We start from the raw sequence: 14,035 nt of genomic DNA, 5'->3' as shown, positions 1-14,035 counted from the left end.
TGCACCAGGCATGCTAAATGAAGCGTAGATACAGTATTTGAACCCAGGTCTGGGAACAACTGTAATATGCCAGAAATACAGTAGACATAGGAAATATAGGCCGGGATTCAATCAGACCGCTTTTAAAGGCAATGTTCCCGTGAGATTGACGCATATGTCAGCTCAATCGGAAATGACCTTAGACACATCAAGCACGCTGTAACGCGGATCTAATGCAGATCGGATTGAATCTCGGCCCTAGATTGGGAGCACATTGATTGACCACCCACCCCAGCACTATACTCACACTCCCCCAAGCGCTCACTGGCCTCACTGGCCTCCCTGTACTCCCCGTACTCACATCCCCGGCTATCTGCTGAAAGAGGCTCCGGAACTGCTGGTCCTCCTCACTCTCCTCCCCCGCATTGGCTGGGGCCGGCTGAGAAGGAGAAGACGACACAGAGGAGAGAGAAAGGGAGGGAGGGAGGGAGGGAGGGAGGGAGGGAGGGAGGGAGGGAGGGAGGGAGGGAGGGAGGGGAGAAAGAGAGGGGGGGGAGGAGGGAGGGAGGGAGGGAGGGGAGAAAGAGAGGGGGGGAGGGAGGGAGGGAGGGAGGGAGGGAGGGAGGGAGGGAGGGAGGGAGGGAGGGAGGGAGGCAAAGTGTCTGAAGCAGATACACTTCTGAAAACCGAAGAAACGAATACTGTCGTTTTCATGTAATTTCTCATTGAGATCATATCGGGCCAATTTCCCTTTCAAAAGGCAAAATTCTGTTGTTTATTTATTAACCACAATAATCCATGGTGAAAAAATAGAGACTGGAGAAGACTGACTGACAGAGACAGGAAGTTGGGCTTTGGACTGTGAGACAGACAGATAGACGATGCTGGACAGACAGACACAGGAAGTTGGGCTGTGGACTGTGAGACAGACAGATAGATACACGATGCTGGACAGACAGACACAGGAAGTTGGGCTTTGGACTGTGAGACAGACAGATAGACGATGCTGGACAGACAGAGACAGGAAGTTGGGCTTTGGACTGTGAGACAGACAGATAGACGATGCTGGACAGACAGACACAGGAAGTTGGGCTTTGGACTGTGAGACAGACAGATAGACGATGCTGGACAGACAGACACAGGAAGTTGGGCTGTGGACTGTGAGACAGACAGATAGACGATGCTGGACAGACAGAGACAGGAAGTTGGGCTTTGGACTGTGAGACAGACAGATAGACGATGCTGGACAGACAGACACAGGAAGTTGGGCTGTGGACTGTGAGACAGACAGATAGATACACGATGCTGGACAGACAGACACAGGAAGTTGGGCTGTGGACTGTGAGACAGACAGATAGATACACGATGCTGGACAGACAGACACAGGAAGTTGGGCTGTGGACTGTGAGACAGATAGATACACGATGCTGGACAGAACGACAGACAGACACAGGAAGTTGGGCTGTGGCCTGTGAGACAGACAGATAGATACACGATGCTGGACAGAACGACAGACAGACACAGGAAGTTGGGCTGTGGCCTGTGAGACAGATAGATACATGATGCAGACAGAATGACAGACAGACACAGGAAGTTGGGCTGTGGACTGTGAGACAGACAGATAGATACATGATGCAGACAGAACGACAGACACAGGAAGTTGGGCTGTGGCCTGTGAGACAGATAGATACACGATGCTGGACAGAATGACCGACCTCTGGAAGTTGGGCTGTGGACTGCGAGACAGATAGATACGCGATGCTGGACAGAACGACAGACAGAAAACTAACTCACCACTGGATGATCAGCCTCGATCCTGTTCTCTATCTCCCTGATTAGAAACCGAACAAACAGCAGTCACCATGGTGACACCGACAGAGATAACATCATCTGGATCACATTTTCTTACAGAGAATCAAACGCTTTCAACATCCTAATTACACATTATTTCATCACATTTCCCATCATCAGCTATTCCTAAATGTCTATACAGTTTATCTCTGCATACTGGAACTGTAATGTTGCAACATCCATCATAGAGAATTATACTGTTTTATTAAAACTGGCATAGTTCTAAAGCCTTATTATGGTCCATTATCCAATAGCATTGAACTGAATGACAATAATACCACACCCCTACCACCTCACAACGAGCTGTAAGAAATAATGATAATTTAACAGCTGTTACATGTATTTCATGAGAGATGTTTGACAATTTGTTTTCATTTTGCCAAATGTCTAATTGAGGTGCTATTCCCCTTCTCTCTGGCCTCTTCGTTTCAGTACATTTGTGTTTGTACTTATTATGGATCCCCTTTAGCTGCTGCCAAGGCATCAGCTAGTCTTCCTGGGGTCGGGCAAAAAATGAAGGCAGTTAAACAATTTACATTCATTACAGAATTCACAACACACTAAGGGTGTGCCCTCAGGCCCCGACTCCACTACCACATATCTACAATACAAAATCCATGTGTACAGGTGTGTATAGTGCGTATGTTATCATGTGTGTGTGTATGCATGTGTCTGTGTCTATGTTTGTGTTGCTTCACAGTCCCCGCTGTTCCATAAGGTGTTTTTTTAAAATCATTTTAAAAAATCAAATTTAACTGGCATCAGTTACTTGATGTGGAATAGAGTTCCATGTAGTCATGGCTCAATGTAGCACTGTGTGCCTCCCATAGCCTGTTTTGGACTTGGGGACTGTGAAGAGACCTCTGGTAGCATGTCATGTCTTGTGGGGTATGCATGGGTGTCTGAGCTGTGCTAGTCGTTTAAACAGACAGCTCAGTGCAAATACCTCTCACAAATACAAGTAGTGATGAAGTCAATCTCTCCTCCACTTTGAGCCAGGAGAGTTTGACATGCATATTATTAATATTAGCTCTCTGTGAACATCCAAGGGCCAGCCTAGCTGCCCTGTTCTGAGCCAATTGCAATTTTCTTAAGTCCCTCTTTGAGGCACCTGACCACACAACTGAACAGTAGTCCAGATGTGACAAAACTAGAGCCTGCAGGACCTTCCTTGTTGATAATACTGTCTAGAAGGTAGAAACTAGAGCCTGTAGGACCTGCCTTGTTGATAGCGCTGTTAAGAATGCAGAGCAGTGCTTTATTATAGACAGACTTCTCCCCATCTTAGCTACTGTTGTATCAATATGTTTTGGCCATGACAGTTTACAATCCAGGGTTAATCCAAGTAGTTTAGTCATCTGAACTTGCTCAATTTCCACATAATTTATCACAAGATATAATTGAGGTTTAGGGTTTAGTGAATGATTTGTCCCAAATACAATGCTTTTATTTATGTTTTAATATTTAGGACTAACTTATTCCTTGCCACCCATTCTGAAACTAACTGCAGCCCTTAGATGAGTGTTGCAGTCATACAGCAGTAGCTGGCGTGTATTGTGTTGAGTCATCCATGTACGTAGACACACTGGCTTTACTCAAAACCAGTGACATGTCATTAGTAATTAGTAAAGATTTTTTTAAAGTAATGGGCCGAGACAGTTGCCCTGGGGAATGCCTGACACTACCTGGATTATGTTGAAGAGGCTTCCATTAAAGAACACCCTCTGTGTTCTGTTAGACAGGTAACTCTTTATCCACATTATAGCAGGGGGGTGTAAAGCCATAACACCTACATTCGACCAGCAGACCGTTAAGCTACACTGAAGTCTAACAAGACAGCCCCCATAATGTTTTAATTAAATTCACAATTTCTCTCAGCCAATAATCAGTCATTTGTGTAAGTGCTGTGCTTGTTGAATGTCCTTCCCTATAAGCGTGCTGAAAGTCTGTTGTCAATTTGTTTACTGTAAAATAGCATTGTATCTGGTCAATTTTTCTAAAACTTTACTATGGGTTGGTAACAGTTTGACTGGTCGGCTATTTGAGCCAGTAAAGGGGGCTTTACTCTTCTTAGGAAGCGGAAGGACGAGCTTCCCTCCAGGCCTGAGGGCACACACTTTCTAGTCGGCTTAAATTGAAGATATTGCTAATAGGTTAGTACATGTTCAGGTCAAATCTGCTCTGGATGAGCTTCTCACCACAGGCTAGATATGGCAGACCTATACAACTTGATTATATAACCTACTGTACAACCTGACATTTCCTTAAAAACAAATGGACAAAACAGTGACTCCCACTGAGATTAAATAAAAGCCTGACTTTGTTATCTTAAAACTCATAGGGCTGGTTTTCTGGACACAGATGAAGCCTAATCCTGGATTTAAAAAAAAAAAAGATTCTAAGGGGATTCTCTATTGATTTTTGTTTTTTAGGAATAGACTTAATCTTTGTCCGGGAAACCAGTCCATAATCAAGGTGGTCATATCTCTTTACATCTTTTTCAGATGTCAACTTCTTCCGGCTTCTTTCAGCTTCTTCCAGATCTTTCAGCTTCTACCAGATCTTTCAGCTTCTTCAGATTGAAGCTTCTTCAGATTGAAGCTTCTTTCAGGGGTTTTCCAGCTTCTTCCAGCTTCTTCCAGATCTTTCAGCTTCTTCAGATTGAAGCTTCTTTCAGGTTTTTCCAGCTTCTTCTAGCTTCTTCAGATTTAAGCTTCTTTCAGCTTCTTCCAGTTGTTGCAGTCATTCAGATCATCCTCTTCCACCAGAGCTAGGAGCTCTTGCTTTCTAGGGTGAAGGTTGTCTCGGGAAGTTTGGAGGCAGAGCAGGAGATTTATTTTAATACTGAAATAAAATGTTTACCGGAGCTTGCCGGAATCTGAAGTCGCTTGTCCTAAAAAAGATTCCATAACAGCTTCGAACTGGGGCCGATTCCTTCCAGCACTACAAATCAAATGGCCGTTAAAATAGTTTGTCCTGGGTGGTCTGACCCCAACCCCCACCCATAACCCCAACCAGCACCCCCTCCCCAAAAGGGGCACTCTAAGCTGACAACAACCCAACACAAACACACCCACATTGCTTAACCCATCATAGACATTGGCCCAGATAATGTAAAACACCTGAGAAGCTGGCAATAACAAAGACTAATTTCCTATCCCATACTATTACTAAGATCGTAATTAAGTTACTAGAATGGAATATAGTAATCACTTATTTTCAAATCTATAAATAGTTAACCAGTGTCCAAGGAAGTGACATGGGCCGGGATCAAAACAAATGCAGATCAGCGACCTGTAATAATAAGCTAAGATAAGCACTGCGATTGACTTTTGAAAGGTAATATACTCTTTAAAACAACGGGATCCGCTGTTTTTACAACGACACAACGTGATCCCAGAAAAACGTCTGAGAAATTGCTTTAAAAAGGAAATAGCACAGGCAGTTTATCTGCGTTTGTTTCAACCCCCAGCCATACTGTTTATAATATAATCCTGAAACGCTCCACTATGGCCTTGCATTGCTTTTCCCAGGGGGACTAGTCATATTCCCATATTCCCTCTGCGCTCCACCACTACCCAGCTCTCTCTCTCACTCACTCTGAGGTGTTCCTCTTTTCGGAGAAGACTCTGAGGATGAACTCTCCCTCCTGGTGAGGCTCGTAGGTAGACGGGATGATCACGTACTCCCCGGGGCTCAGACGGAAGCGCTGGGTCACCTCCCTCAGGTTGATGTAGGACTTGCAGCGAGCCTTGGATGAGTTGAACAGGAAGAAGTCCTTCTGCATGTGCTGCTTGTTTCCGTGCATCTGGTCAGAAAACACACAGAGAGAAGGGAGGAGAATCTGGTCAGAAAACACACAGAGAGAAGGGAGGAGAATCTGGTCAGAAACACACAGAGAGAAGGGAGGAGCATCTGGTCAGAAACACACAGAGAGAAGGGAGGAGAATCTGGTCAGAAACACACAGAGAGAAGGGAGGAGCATCTGGTCAGAAACACACAGAGAGAAGGGAGGAGCATCTGGTCAGAAACACACAGAGAGAAGGGAGGAGCATCTGGTCAGAAACACACAGAGAGAAGGGAGGAGCATCTGGTCAGAAAACACACAGAGAGAAGGGAGGAGCATCTGGTCAGAAACACACAGAGAGAAGGGAGGAGCATCTGGTCAGAAAACACACAGAGAGAAGGGAGGAGCATCTGGTCAGAAAACACACAGAGAGAAGGGAGGAGCATCTGGTCAGAAACACACAGAGAGAAGGGAGGAGCATCTGGTCAGAAACACACAGAGAGAAGGGAGGAGCATCTGGTCAGAAAACACACAGAGAGAAGGGAGGAGCATCTGGTCAGAAACACACAGAGAGAAGGGAGGAGCATCTGGTCAGAAACACACAGAGAGAAGGGAGGAGAATCTGGTCAGAAACACACAGAGAGAAGGGAGGAGAATCTGGTCAGAAACACACAGAGAGAAGGGAGGAGAATCTGGTCAGAAACACACAGAGAGAAGGGAGGAGAATCTGGTCAGAAAACAAACAGAGAGAAGGGAGGAGAATCTGGTCAGAAAACACACAGAGAGAAGGGAGGAGAATCTGGTCAGAAAACACACAGAGAGAAGGGAGGAGAATCTGGTCAGAAACACACAGAGAGAAGGGAGGAGAATCTGGTCAGAAAACACACAGAGAAGAAGGGAGGAGAATCTGGTCAGAAAACACACAGAGAGAAGGGAGGAGAATCTGGTCAGAAAACACACAGAGAGAAGGGAGGAGAATCTGGTCAGAAAACACACAGAGAGAAGGGAGGAGAATCTGGTCAGAAAACACACAGAGAGAAGGGAGGAGAATCTGGTCAGAAAACACACAGAGAGAAGGGAGGAGAATCTGGTCAGAAAACACACAGAGAGAAGGGAGGAGGAGAAACACACAGAGAGAAGGGAGGAGGAGAAACACACAGAGAGAAGGGAGGAGGAGAAACACACAGAGAGAAGGGAGGAGAAGAAACACACAGAGAGAAGGGAGGAGGAGAAACACACAGAGAGAAGGGAGGAGAATCTGGTCAGAAAACACACAGAGAGAAGGGAGGAGAATCTGGTCAGAAAACACACAGAGAGAAGGGAGGAGGAGAAACACACAGACACAGACGGAGGAGGCAGGAGAAGAAAGACTGGGAATGAAAAGTGTGAAAGCCAAGTGTTGAATTAGTCATTGTTGTCATACTATTAACCATAGACACTTTCATTGTTTTAAAAATATAAATTAGAACAGTAAAACAACAATGTATAAACAAACACATTCCACATCTCCGGCCCTTACCTCCTTCGGCACCTGCAGACAGACAGAGGGAAGAGTGAGTTGTGTTTTCACCAGAAACAAGAACAGCTGTTAAAAACTCAGCTATGTTTACAACTGACTGCTGCATATTGTTAGGTACATTACTCATCTCATCTCATATGTATATACTGTACTCTATACCATCTACTGCATCTTGTTTACATACCCTACATTACTCATCTCATATGTATATACTGTACTCTATACCATCTACTGCATCTTGTTTACATACCCTACATTACTCATCTCATCTCATATGTATATACTGTACTCTATACCATCTACTGCATCTTGTTTACATACCCTACATTACTCATCTCATCTCATATGTATATACTGTACTCTATACCATCTACTGCATCTTGGCTTGTGTGTATTAGGTAGTTGTTGTGAAATTGTTAGGTTAGATGACTTGTTAGATATTACTGCATGGTTGTAACTAGAAGCACAAGCATTTCTCTACACTCGTATTAACATCAGTTAACCATGTGTATGTGACCAATAACATTTGATTTGATTTGATACGATGTGTGTCGCCAACATTTGTAGCCAAGGGGAAATCTGCAACTAGCACATCCATTATTGAAATTTTCAACTAACAATGTGATTTGTTGTTATTTGAACAGCAGATTTCCCCTTTAAAGAATAATAAAAGTTGTTTAAGATCTGTTTTTTGTTGTTGTTGAGTGTGACGTCTGACAGGGGACACCTCGTAGATGGCAAATCCGATGGTGAAGAGATTGGCTCCCATCTTCCTCTCTTTCCGTCTGTTCTTCTGCATCAGAGCGATCACGAAGGAACACGCCACCTCGTTGTCTTCTGGGTCATCATCCTCCTCCAAGAGACGCAGACGGTACTGAGGGTTGGTCCAGAAAGTATCTGCAGGTAGGGAGTGGGTTCAGAACCAAACACACCACATTACTATGCCTAGGTCCAGAACTTGCAGAACTTAATCTGCAGAACCTAATCCTTGTTGATAGACTACATAACATAAATAGAGGTAGGGATCAGAACCAAACACACCACATCACTCAATGGACATTGTCTGCTACGTGATGGTGCCCCGACAATCCTATACATGAGTTAATTAGACCTGTCTTCAAATAATATTTGTTTTCTTTCAAATACTTTGGGAACATTTGATTGAGCCTAGCCATATGGATTCAAACCAGGGACTGCAGTGGCGCCTCTTGCAGTGAGATGCGTTAGACCGCTGCACCACTCGGGAGCCCTACAGTAGAGGGTTAGAGGTCAGGCATCATGTCCTACCTGGGTAGTTTCTACAGCCTCCGGCGGAGCAGCCTCTGACCCAGCGACCCTCGTTCACAGACACCGTCCACTTGTGGATCTTATCATCCTCCAGGGCATCAGGGGTCAGGTTGCAGATCTCAATCTTAGTGTAGTTCTTCTTGAAGTCATCAAAGGCCATCCTGGGGTGACAGAGGAGAGGGAAAGAGAGGCAGAGAGGGGATGGAGACAGAGGATAGGGGTAGGGGGGTAGGGAGTGGAAGAGGGAGACAAGGGAGAGGGAGACAGAAGGAGAGTGAGAGGGAGAGGGAGACAAGGGAGAGGGAGACAGAAGGAGAGTGAGAGGGAGAGGGAGACAAGGGAGAGGGAGACAGAAGAGAGGGAGAGGGAGACAGAGGAGAGATGTAGGGGGAGGGAGTGGAAGAGGGAGAGGGAGGAGAGGGAGGAGAGCGAGAGGGAGGAGGAGTGAGGGAGAGGGAGACAGAAGAGAGGGAGAGGGAGACAGAGGAGAGGTGGAGGGGGGAGGGAGTGGAAGAGGGAGAGAGAGGAGAGGGAGGAGAGCGAGAGGGAGGAGAGGGAGGAGAGGGAGAGGGGAGATAAGAGGGAGAGGAAGAGGGAAGGGAGAGGGGAAGGGAGTGGGGCAGATGAGTGGAGAGGGAGAGGAAGGAAGACAAGGAGTATCAACAATTGACACGCTCCACTTAATAGTTTCTAGTCAAAGGTATTTTGGTGCAGGGTTCTAAAGGTATTTAAACTGGGAAAGGAAAACTCACCGTCTCTGAAATAGTCTGTACATCTTAATGTTCTTTAGCAGCACAACATACCTTTTTATAGACTAGTTCAGTGAAGACATGTAATGTGGGTAGAGAAAATAAACATCAAGTATCAAGAGCAGCTAGAATGAAGAGAGAAACAATACTCACCAGAACTCCCCGTCCTCAGCACTTTGATGCTGGAGCTTGTCCTTCTCTCCCTTAGACAGAGACACCCACTCCTTAGAGCTGTGGGCAGTGGGGAACATCATCAACTGCCAAACTGAACAATACATGGACCTTCTCTGACATAGAATAAAATATAATATAAGGTAATGTAATGTAGTGTAATATAATATAATATAATGTAATGTAATATAATGTAATATAATATAATGTAATGTAATATAATGTAATATAATATAATATAATGTAATGTAATATAATGTAATATAATATAATTAGTATAATATAATTAGTATAATATAATGTAATGTAATATAATGTAATATAATATAATTAGTATAATATAATGTAATATAATGTAATATAATATAATTAGTATAATATAATGTAATATAATATAATTAGTATAATATAATGTAATGTAATATAATATAATTAGTATAATATAATGTAATGTAATATAATGTAATATAATATAATTAGTATAATATAATGTAATGTAATATAATTAGTATAATATAATTAGTATAATATAATTAGTATAATATAATGTAATGTAATATAATGTAATATAATATAATTAGTATAATATAATGTAATATAATATAATGTAATATAATGTAATGTAATGTAATATAATATAATATAATATAATGTAATGTAATGTAATGTAATATAATATAATTAGTATAATATAATATAATGTAATGTAATATAATGTAACATAATATAATTAGTATAATATAATGTAATATAATATAATGTAAAATAATGTAATGTAATGTAATGTAATATAATGTAATGTAATATAATGTAATATAAGGTAATGTAATATAATGTAATATAATATAATTAGTATAATATAATATAATGTAATGTAATATAATGTAATATAATATAATTAGTATAATATAATGTAATATAATATAATGTAATATAATGTAAAATAATGTAATGTAATATAATGTAATGTAATGTAATATAATGTAATATAATATAATGTAATGTAATATAATGTAATATAATATAATGTAATGTAATATAATGTAATATAATATAATGTAATATAATGTAATATAATACAATGTAATATAATTAGTATAATATAATGTAATATAATATAATATAATATAATGTAATGTAATATAATGTAATCTAATATAATTAGTATAATATAATGTAATATAATATAATGTAATATAATGTAAAATAATGTAATGTAATGTAATGTAATATAATATAATGTAATGTAATGTAATATAATATAATATAATATAATATAATGTCATGTAATGTAATGTAATATAATATAATTAGTATAATATAATGTAATATAATATAATGTAATATAATGTAAAATAATGTAATGTAATGTAATGTAATATAATGTAATATAATATAATGTAATGTAATATAATGTAAAATAATGTAATGTAATGTAATATAATATAATGTAATATAATATAATGTAATGTAATATAATTAGTATAATATAATATAATGTAATGTAATATAATGTAATATAATATAATTAGTATAATATAATATAATGTAATGTAATATAATGTAATATAATATAATATAATGTAATGTAATATAATGTAATATAATATAATTAGTATAATATAATGTAATGTAATATAATGTAATATAATGTAATATAATATAATTAGTATAATATAATGTAATGTAATATAATATAATGTAATGTAATGTAATGTAATATAATATAATTAGTATAATATAATGTAATGTAATATAATGTAATATAATATAATTAGTTTAATACAATGTAATATAATTAGTATAATATAATGTAATATAATATAATTAGTATAATATAATGTAATGTAATATAATGTAATATAATATAATTAGTATAATATAATGTAATATAATATAATGTAATGTAATATAATATAATGTAATGTAATATAATGTAATATAATATAACATAATGTCATGTGATATAAAATAATGTAATGTGATATAAAATAATGTAATGTAATGTAAATGTCATAATGTGCTAAATGTGCATAAATGTCATAATGTCATAATGTCATAATGTCATAATGTGCTAAATGTCATAAATGTCATAATGTGCTAAATGGCATAGTGTGCTAAATGTCATAAATGTCATAATGTGATAATGTGCTAAATGGCATAGTGTGCTAAATGTCATAAATGTCATAATGTGATAATGTGCTAAATGGCATAGTGTGCTAAATGTCATAAATGTCATAATGTGCTAAATGGCATAATGTGCTAAATGTCATAATGTCATAAATGTCATAATGTACTAAATGTCATAATGTGCTAAATGTCATAATGTGCTAAATGTCATAATGTACTAAATGTCATAATGTGCTAAATGTCATAATGTCATAAATGTCATAATGTGATAATGTGCTAAATGGCATAGTGTGCTAAATGTCATAAATGTCATAATGTGCTAAATGGCATAATGTGCTAAATGTCATAATGTCATAAATGTCATAATGTGCTAAATGTCATAATGTGCTAAATGTCATAATGTACTAAATGTCATAATGTGCTAAATGTCATAATGTACTAAACGTCATAATGTGCTAAATGTCATAATGTGCTAAATGTCATAATGTGCTAAATGTGGTAAATGCCAGAATGTGCTAAATGTGCCAAATGTGCTAAATGCCAGAATGCGCTAAATTAGCTCAATTTGCTAAATGTCATGATGTCATAATGTGCTAAAAATGCTAAAAGTGCTAAATGTCATAATGTTACTAAATGTGCTAAATGTGCTAAATGTCATAATGTGCTAAATGTGCTAAATGTCATAATGTGCTAAATGTCATAATGTGCTAAATGTCATAATGTGCTAAATGTGGTAAATGCCAGAATGTGCTAAATGTGCCAAATGTGCTAAATGCCAGAATGCGCTAAATTAGCTAAATTTGCTAAATGTCATGATGTCATAATGTGCTAAAAATGCTAAAAGTGCTAAATGTCATAATGTTACTAAATGTGCTAAATGTGCTAAATGTCATAATGTGCTAAATGTGCTAAATGTGCTAAATGTCATAATGTGCTAAATGTCATAATGTGCTAAATGTCATAATGTGCTAAATGTGGTAAATGCCAGAATGTGCTAAATGTGCCAAATGTGCTAAATGCCAGAATGCGCTAAATTAGCTAAATTTGCTAAATGTCATGATGTCATAATGTGCTAAAAATGCTAAAAGTGCTAAATGTCATAATGTTACTAAATGTGCTAAATGTGCTAAATGTCATAATGTGCTAAATGTGCTAAATGTCATAATGTGCTAAATGTCATAATGTACTGAATGTTATAATGTCATAATGTGCTAAAAATGCTAAATGTGCTAAATGTCATAATGTCATAATGTGCTAAATGTGCTAAATGTCAAAATGTGCTAAATGTCATAAAGTCATAATGTGCTAAAAGTGCTAAATGTGCTAAATGTCATAAATGTCATAATGTGCTAAATGTGCTAAATGTGCTAAATGTCAAAATTTGCTAAATGTCATAAATGTCATAAACATGCTAAATATCATAAATGTGCTAAATGTCATAATGTGCTAAATGTCATAATGTGCTAAATGTCATAATGTGCTAAATGTCATAATGTGCTAAATGTGATAATGTGCTAAATGTCATAATGTGCTAAATGTCATAATTTGCTAAATGTCATAATGTGCTAAATATCATAAATGTGCTAAATGTCATAATGTGCTAAATGTCATAAATTTCATACATTTGAAAAATGGCATAAAGGTTATAAATGGAATTTTGACCAATCAGACCAGTTCTGAAAAAGTCAGAACTGGTGCCAGTTCAATCAATCAATCAATCAATCAGGCGTATCTTACTTGTCACTCCAGGGCCCATTCCATTCCACCTGTCCCCAGGGGTTCCTGAGGCGCACCAGACGCACCTTAGGCTCCTTGTGCTGGGACTGCTTACACTGAGGAGAAACACACACACTGGTCCATGTAACAATCACAACCATTGGCTGCTTGAGTCAGCTTTGTCCCTACCCACAACCATTGGCTGCTTGAGTCAGCTATGTCCCTACCCACAACCATTGGCTGCTTGAGTCAGTTTTGTCCCTACCCACAACCACTGGCTGCTTGAGTCAGTTTTGTCCCTACCCACAACCACTGGCTGCTTGAGTCAGCTATGTCCCTACCCACAACCATTGGCTGCTTGAGTCAGTTTTGTCCCTACCCACAACCACTGGCTGCTTGAGTCAGCTTTGTCCCTACCCACAACCACTGGCTGCTTGAGTCAGTTTTGTCCCTACCCACAACCACTGGCTGCTTGAGTCAGCTTTGTACCTACCCACAACCACTGGCTGCTTGAGTCAGTTTTGTCCCTACCCACAACCACTGGCTGCTTGAGTCAGCTTTGTACCTACCCACAACCACTGGCTGCTTGAGTCAGTTTTGTCCCTACCCACAACCACTGGCTGCTTGAGTCAGCTTTGTCCCTTCCCACAACCATTGGCTGCTTGAGTCAGCTTTGTCCCTACCCACAACCATTGGCTGCTTGAGTCAGCTTTGTCCCTACCCACAACCATTGGCTGCTTGAGTCAGCTTTGTCCCTACCCACAACCATTGGCTGCTTAAGTCAGCTTTGTCCCTACCCACAACCACTGGCGTGAAGTGAATCTATATGTTGCTATGGGTCTATTG

The 14,035-nt window shown here is 39.2% G+C and overlaps 1 protein-coding gene across 1 annotated transcript in view; it reads right to left on the bottom strand.

Moving 5' to 3' along the window:
* The window catches only part of LOC112241717 (calpain-3-like), a 52,814-nt gene that overhangs the window by 19,889 nt on the left and 18,890 nt on the right, over positions 1-14,035 (bottom strand). The window contains exons 7-14 of the mRNA XM_042330374.1: positions 13,211-13,305; positions 9,326-9,403; positions 8,424-8,584; positions 7,864-8,033; positions 7,137-7,148; positions 5,430-5,638; positions 1,774-1,810; positions 341-418 (exon numbers count right to left, since the gene is read on the bottom strand). Of these exons, the coding sequence (XP_042186308.1) occupies positions 341-418; positions 1,774-1,810; positions 5,430-5,638; positions 7,137-7,148; positions 7,864-8,033; positions 8,424-8,584; positions 9,326-9,403; positions 13,211-13,305 (840 nt within the window). The remainder of the gene's footprint in view (positions 1-340; positions 419-1,773; positions 1,811-5,429; positions 5,639-7,136; positions 7,149-7,863; positions 8,034-8,423; positions 8,585-9,325; positions 9,404-13,210; positions 13,306-14,035) is intronic.

The sequence above is a fragment of the Oncorhynchus tshawytscha genome, linkage group LG11 (genome assembly GCF_018296145.1).
Source record: "Oncorhynchus tshawytscha isolate Ot180627B linkage group LG11, Otsh_v2.0, whole genome shotgun sequence".
In the NCBI taxonomy this organism is placed as follows: domain Eukaryota; kingdom Metazoa; phylum Chordata; class Actinopteri; order Salmoniformes; family Salmonidae; genus Oncorhynchus; species Oncorhynchus tshawytscha.
This window is presented reverse-complemented; position numbering and strand designations above follow the sequence as displayed.